This window comes from Cololabis saira, chromosome 1 (assembly GCF_033807715.1).
Source record: "Cololabis saira isolate AMF1-May2022 chromosome 1, fColSai1.1, whole genome shotgun sequence".
Lineage (NCBI taxonomy): Eukaryota > Metazoa > Chordata > Actinopteri > Beloniformes > Belonidae > Cololabis > Cololabis saira.
This window is the reverse complement of record NC_084587.1, coordinates 48,194,344-48,201,953: the sequence shown is the minus strand read 5'-3', so window position 1 is coordinate 48,201,953 and position 7,610 is coordinate 48,194,344. Positions and strand designations below refer to the sequence as shown.

The 7,610-nt window shown below is 47.1% G+C and overlaps 1 protein-coding gene across 1 annotated transcript; it reads left to right on the top strand.

The window, feature by feature from the left end:
* Window positions 1-3,445: 3,445 nt before the first annotated feature.
* timm10 (translocase of inner mitochondrial membrane 10 homolog (yeast)) lies at window positions 3,446-7,390 on the top strand. Its single transcript, XM_061733111.1, has 2 exons — window positions 3,446-3,614; window positions 6,672-7,390. The coding sequence occupies exons 1-2, from the start codon at window positions 3,544-3,546 to the stop codon at window positions 6,865-6,867; spliced, it is 267 nt and encodes an 88-aa protein (XP_061589095.1). The 5' UTR covers window positions 3,446-3,543; the 3' UTR covers window positions 6,868-7,390.
* The last annotated feature ends 220 nt before the right edge of the window (window positions 7,391-7,610 follow it).

The window sequence follows — 7,610 nt, the reverse complement described above, 5'->3', positions numbered from 1 at the left end:
AGTCAAAAGGAGCTGCAAGAAGCAGAGGAGGAACCCGGCCGACGGAGACGCGGCCGACGGAGACGCAGCACTTCCCAAGAAGAGCGTGAGGGCCGACAGCGCCGGACACGCCGACGGAGACAAGAACTCCAACCATCTGGGGACGTCCAAGCGCTCCTGGGTCGCCACGCTCAAGGAGTTCCAGAAACTGATCAGACGCAAAAACTCCAGTTCAAGGAAATCAAGTCAGGACATTAATCACCCGGCGAGAGATGAAGGAAAGGTGAAGAACGAATCGGCCCACGAGGAACAAGTGAGCGGCGAGGCTGGTGCCGAGGCTGGCGTTCAGGGGCTTCACCACGTCGCTCTGGATGAAAATCACAACCAGGTTTTCAACAAGTCAAACCCGGAGGACGCGAGGCGCGACCCGTCGCCTCCTCGCCAGCCCTCAGAGGAGCAGCCGGTCCAGCGGGCCTGTGGCGCCGAGCAGCCGCTGAAGAACGCTGACAAAGGTAAAGCGTCCTCTCTGCTCCGCCGGGTCGTGGCTGTAGTTTGGTGGTAGTTCTCACCGGCGGGTTTGCAGACCACTGTGCTGCAACCTTGAATACTGAAACATGAATCCTTCAGGAGGTTGTTCAGTTTTGACCAAAGCAAACCAACCAAAACCAGCTTGGAGGGTGTTGGAAATGTGAATAAATCCACGTTTTGGTCACAATAAGAAACAGGAAGCTTATTAACAATGTAAACTGGAGATGTGTCACATCTTAAAATATTAAGTTAAATATAAATATGTCTCAAAAGTTGGGAGAGGTCGAGACTGTGTAGGTCTTGGACCTGGGGAGACCGGTCGGTCGCTGGAGTTTTCAGAGAGGAATATTGTCCTGTTTGTGTCTCTTCATCGCTCCTGAGTCGTCTTTAACCTGTTTTTCAATTCAACACGTCAGGGATACCAGGATACCGGGATCGGTGACGCTTTTAGGGAGGACAACAAGAAACGCGTTAAGATGAGCTTCATGTGGAAAAAGCCAGCAGCACAGGCTAAGAAGCTCTGGTTACAGTTACCATCCTCCTCACTGTTACCACGGCAACCTTGTCGTTTTGTGTTTGTGTGTGAGTGAGAGACGGATCCGGGGTCCGTCTCAGAGAGCGGGTCACGTAGAAGCTCTGGAGACGTTGAACCCGAACCCCGTTTCACGCAACAAGGCTGCTCGACCCCGACTGAGAGGGTTTAGTCAAACCGGCTTCAGAAATCGAGGCAGACTCGTACTCTGAGACTGTTACCGTGGCAACTGACTCTGTGACCCAGACCTGGTCCAGAGCGGGTTTACTTCAGCATACGCCAAGTTACCTCCCGTCTCCTCCGCTTCATGCATTGATGTTGTAAAGTGCATTTTAGAGACGCCCGAACGGTCACATTCGGGTCAGGAAAGTATCAAGATGATCTGAAAAGATGGTTTAATGCGGTAAAACCAGCCATGACTTGCGCTCATGGTATCATGTTGGTTTTTTAAGTCTTTTTCCTATCAAGTCCTAAACAGCTCTTTATTTTCTCCAAGACCTGATAGTGCTTTATGTTCCTAACAGAGCTCTCTGTTCTCAGAGTGCAGGTTTACTCGTAGTTCCTGGAGTATCTAAATGTAGATTTGGAGGGCGGGCGTTCTGCTATCAAGCACCATTACGATGGAACCAACTTCTAATCTGGGTTAAGGAGGCTGACACCACCTCCACCTTTAAAACCAAATTTAAAACACTTCTGTTTAGCCGTGTTCCTCATCCATCCTTCTTTCTTCCTCTTCTCTTTCCTTTCTTCAGATCAACCCCTCAGTTCCTAATTATAAGTATCTCATAAGCAACATTGCTCTACATTGTTCTTGTAGTCATCAATATGTACATACATACACTCTTAGTTCTGCTGCTGACGAATAATTAATACAAATATATCTGGTCTTTTGCACCTCTGACAATATATCTGTGTCTCTCCTTTCTCTGTTCTTCATTCTCTCTGTCTGTTCTCTCTTTTCCTGCTCTGTCCAGCTGGTCCTCAGCTGATGATTATGGTCCTGCTCAAGGTTTCTTCCCTCCTAAAGGGGAGGTTTTACCTGCCATTGCTGATGTAATAATTGCTCTGGGGTCATGTTCTGGGTCTCTGGAAAGATCCGAGAAACAACTTGGATTGTAATAGAATAAAACTGAATTGAACTTGGAGTCACCAACTCCGTTGACTGAAGCAACTCTGAACTGTTTTAAAACCCAAAACTTCAGTTTGTTGAAGCTCTTTTGTGAAACATGTTCCAGCTACTTTCAGGATTAAAATGTTATGTTAATTTATTGTTAATCGTTTATCAAAGTGAAACCCCTTGACAGCTCGTGTGACGATCAATGGTGTCAGTTTTGAATAAGTGCTGATCTCCAGGTAATAAAAAGCATAAAATGCTCTTTATATCCGTTCACATGTCGACCTGTTGTGAGTCAACCTTTGTATCTGACGGATGATGTCCAGATATTTCTCTCACTTTTCTGGCGTTTTTGACGCCCAGCTTTTTCAGAGATGTGTTGCTGCATCAAACCCAAACAAGTTCATATTTGACATGAAATAATAAAATGTTCCCATTTGCAGCTCTCAGAAATGTAAGTTTGGGCCGTGTGTCTGTTGCAGAGGTCAGAGGGGGAGGAGGATCAGATCGAACACCATCAGCCAACAACCTCGGAGCTGAGTCTCTCAGCGACGCCCGCCAGACCCCTGACAAACCCTGGGCATCAGGAGCTGACGGGAACATCTCTGCTCAAGGAGAGAAGGAGGAGGACGTGGAGGTGGATGTTCTGGTTTACTCGCCAGGCGAGGATCCTCCACCCAGAGAAGCCGAAGATGGACCCAACATCGTGTTGCTTTCAGACGAGGAAGAGGAGCAGCAGGAGGAGGAGGACGACGACATAATCGAAATTGATGTGACTGGAGATTAGCCACATGCGCATTATTTTTACTGTTTCTTTTATTGTTCCGAGTTTATCATCTTTATATCTACCGTACTTTTTTTCCTCACCTGTCACTGGAAATGTATTAATGCAAGAATAACAGTCCCGTTTCCACCATTAGTTCAGTCTTTGCAGTTCAGACGAATGTTTAATCTCCAGCATTAGTGTACCAGTGAAGTTCTTACCGTTTACACTTTACGTGTTTTTGATTTGTCAATTTTATAGATTTTACATTTTCATTAAACTGGAACTTTCAGCCGAATTAAGTTACCAGATCACCTTCCAGTGGCGTTGTGACCTCTGTAAGTATCTATTGTTTAGAGGAGCCTTTTATTTGATGTAAAGTATGAGGTTGTGGTTGATTAAAAACGTCCCATGCAGCCCTTTCCCGTCCTCCTTCGCGGTGTAATGGCGGGCTCGGCCGCCGGGGGGCGCTGCCGCGCAGGCGCGCTGCCCGCCGTTCAATCCAACTTTATTGACAGCGGAAGTCGGCGGGGAAACGCTCCGCACGTGTTTTGCGGCAGGTTCCTGAAGGTTACGGGAGGATCTGCGGCGGCGGGTCGGGCTGGTCGAGGTCCAGGAGCAGCAGCGATGGATCCCATGAAGGCGCAGCAGCTGGCGGCGGAGCTGGAGGTGGAGATGATGGCCGACATGTACAACCGGTAACCTGCACACCCTGCACACTCCCGGGGGGAAGCTCTGCTCTCCGTCTGAATGACGCTTATTTAACATGAGATGTTCAGGTTTGCAGCTGCAGCTGCTCCATCTTTTACACCAGCCGTGAACTAAACACCTTCAGGGGTTCAGTCCGTCCTGAAACACATTTCTATTTACAGTTCATGCTGGGAGCCAATACTGGTATATCAAGGCAAGGCACATTTATTTATATAGCACATTTCACACGACGAGCATGGACTCAATGTGCTCATTTTAAAACGTATAATCATCTAAAAATCCAGTTAAAACGAATTAAGCTTCATTCATGAATATAGCTCATCAATAAATGACCACCTTTTTGTTTAATTTCATGCTTTATGATGTCATGTCAAATATATCTGGTCTGCCTTTGACCAAAGAAAAAGAGAGAAAGGTACTTAATTACCCACGTGAGCACCCGAATATGTCCAGGTAGGTTTTGTCCTTCAATGATTTAACATAGTGAGAAACTTAATAATTCATCTATGAGGAGGGGAGGCAACCATCCACCGATATTAGTGAGAGACATGAGCTGTGTGTGTCTCTTCTCAAGGACACTCTGCTTCTGTGGATGCAGCATCAGGTCATCCCTGTCCTAGTGACCCCGTCCTCTTCTCTCACACCAGCTAACTTTGTCCTCTTTGACCTCAGGGTCCCTCTTCACGGTCCCCCCTCTGTACAAGTCCAGACCATCTCAGTTGGGCCTCTTGTGACTCTCCAACACATCAAACATGCACCGTCCCTCTGACGTCCTGATCCCGTCCATCCTCGTCGCTGCCAGAGAAGCTCTGCTTCTCCCAACTCGGCCTCCTGTCTTGTCCTCAGCGCCACGACCTTAAACCGGGATTGTGTGAATGCAGCTTGTTCTGCAGACCCGATCCTGGATCCTGTAGAATTCAATTTTATTTATATAGCCTCTATTACAGCAGAAGTTGTCTCTAGGATCTTTCCAGAGACCAGAACATGATCCCTGAGCAATTATTATATAAACATAACATAAACAGTAGCAGGTAAAAACTCCCCTAGTGGAAGAAAAACCTTAAACCAAACAGTGGCAAGAAAAAACTCCCGTTTAGGAGGGTACAACAACCAGCACAACAAACTACAAGAACAATGGAGAAGAATGATGGTTCTGAGATACTTATAATCAATAACTGAGGAGAGGAAAAAGGGGTGAGGGGCACCGTTCAGTGGATCATGTTGGTGCTCCCCTGCATTAGAGGCCTATAGCAGCAAGACCAGCTGCTCTAGTCCTGCAGCTGCACCTATTACAACTGGCCCTAACACACCACAGGCTTTACTAAACAGAGACGTTTTAAAGGTGGAGGTGGTGTCAGCCTCCTTAACCCAGATTGGATGTTCCATAGTAATGGGGCCTGATGGCAGAAGACCGTCCTCCAAATCTACATTTGGATACTCTAGGACAGGGGTCTCTGGACAGCTCTGCTGATGACACAGTTCCTTTTATCACGGTGTGCTGAAGCAGGGTAGCATTTAAGACATGCAGGACAGCGGCCCTGGAGGACTGGAGTCTGAGAACCCTGCTCTAGGAACTACGAGTAAACCTGCACTCTGAGAACGGAGAGCTCTGTAGGAACATACGGTACTTTCAGGTCTTAGAGAAAATAAAGAGCTGTTTGGGACTTTATACGCAATTAATACAATTTTTTGATTGGATTCTCAGGAGAGACGTGGTCTCCCTTGCTGATTCCTGTCAGCACTCTGCTGCTGCGTTTAGAATCAGCTGGAGGATATTCAGGGAACTACTTGGACATCAGGAGAACCTCTCCTGGATCCTGCAGATCCTCTCCTGTTACTTTCCCAAAGACAGAAGAGGTTGTTGATGTTGAACCACCTGTTTGCTCGTTCACAGACCAAACCGGGTCGGAGCCTCATCGGTTAAGAACGGCGTCCCCTCTGGCGGGTCCTCTCACGTAGCAACAGAAGCACAACGTCCACCTCAGTCGCTCACAAACAACCCTTGTTGCAGACACTGCTTATCTATGTGATGATTATTCATCAGTGATTTAATTAAAAACAGATGTGTTGGTTCTGATGTTTTAAAGTCATAATCTGGTGTGATTCTCCATTTAAACGCTGCAACATGACCAAGTTTCAGTTAAGCACCATGGACAGTGATCAGATTACAGGAGTATAGACAGAAATACAGAAATGGAGTGTTTGTTCTTGTAAATGATTGACGTATTCCTGTTTCAAACACCTGAAATCTGACGAACTTGAAGAGAAGCGATAAAACTGTCATCTCTGCTGCTTTCATCGTCACGTAGAAAAAAAACGACTCAGCAGTTTATCACCTCCGTTTTTACTCCCTTAATTTTTCATATTCGACAAACACCTCGAGTAAAGATGCCGTCAGTGAGAGGAGGGAAGAAAATACCTTGAACCCATTAAAACTTGACGTTTCGAGACTTTATAAACATTATAGCTGATGGAAATCAGGTTTACGTTATCAAATTCTTTGATTTAATTAATGTCTGTTTTATGAACTTTGATAGTGGAAAATAACTGTCCTGCAAAACCAGAGACCCTCAAACTTTGTACGAGGCCCACCTTTAGAAAATATCAATCTTCCCAAGTACCACATCCACAACTGAAATAACGCAGAACTGGGGCAGTTAACGGCCTCTGATGTCCCCTCGCCTCGTCCAATGTTTTTCAGAGATGGAGAACCATTTCTTTCCTCGCGTGCCACCCGTCCAGAACGTCTTCAGAAAACGTCAAAACCCGCCGTGCATGTGATGACGAGGGTTGTGCCTTCAGGGACACAACTTTCTTTGTTCCTCTTAATAGTCTTTTCCTTTTAATATTTGGATAAATGGGACCGTTTGTGTTTTTCACCTCTTATTTCTCCCTGGTGAAAGAACTTAAACTCCAGCAGATGGCGCTGCAGAGTCTCGCCACATCACAAACACTGATTAGGCATCACTTGGTGACCTGGTGGTGTTTTTACCTGGGTGTTTGCTCCTCACATCTGGAACGTGACCGACCTCCTCTGCTTTCAGGATGACCAACGCCTGCCACAGGAAGTGCGTCCCACCCCACTACAAGGAGGCGGAGCTGACCAAGGGCGAGTCGGTGTGCTTGGACCGCTGCGTGGCCAAGTACCTGGACCTGCACGAGCGGCTGGGACGCAAACTCACCGAGCTGTCCGTCCAGGACGAGGAGACGATGAGGAAGGCGGCGGTGGGGAGCGGATGAAGAGCAGCGCTGCAGGAGGGCGGGGGGTTCTGTGGGTTCTTTATCATGAGAGACTTGTCTTAATAACAGTGTGTATAAATTAAAAACAAAAAAAAAAGGTAATGGTGTTCAGGGGTCCACTACAACGTACCCGTCCTCCTCCTGCATGACGGGGGTTGGGGGGGGGGGGCAGCACTGGAGGAGGCAACGAGGCTCCTGCTGGATCTGAAACTATATTTACTAAATATTTAGTTACGTCGCATGCAGGTCGGCCTCACGACTGCACCTGCTGAAAACTGGCTGGAGGAGGAAACTGGGACTTGGGAGTCGCGCACTGTGCTCGTTTTCAGCTGCGAGGGTCCCGACATCATCCACTCCGTAAAACAAACACAGAATGATTAAAATGCTCTTCCTCCGTCACCTTCCGACCTCGGGGGTGTTTGTTTTTCATTTCAGAAGCAAAGAAAAGAATCACTGGCCCTCCATAAAAAGGAAAGTCAACAAGACATTCATGTGGAGGTTCCTGTCAGAGACTGTCCTGCAGATGTTTAACAGAAACATCTGCAGATGTTTATGTTAGACCATCCTGCAGATGTTTCTGTTAAACATCTGCAGGATGGTCTCTGACAGACCATCCTGCAGATGTTTAACAGAAACATCTGCAGGATGGTCTCTGACAAACATCTGCAGGACGTCTCTGACAGACCATCCTGCAGATGTTTAACAGAAACATCTGCAGGATGGTCTCTGACAGACCATCCTGC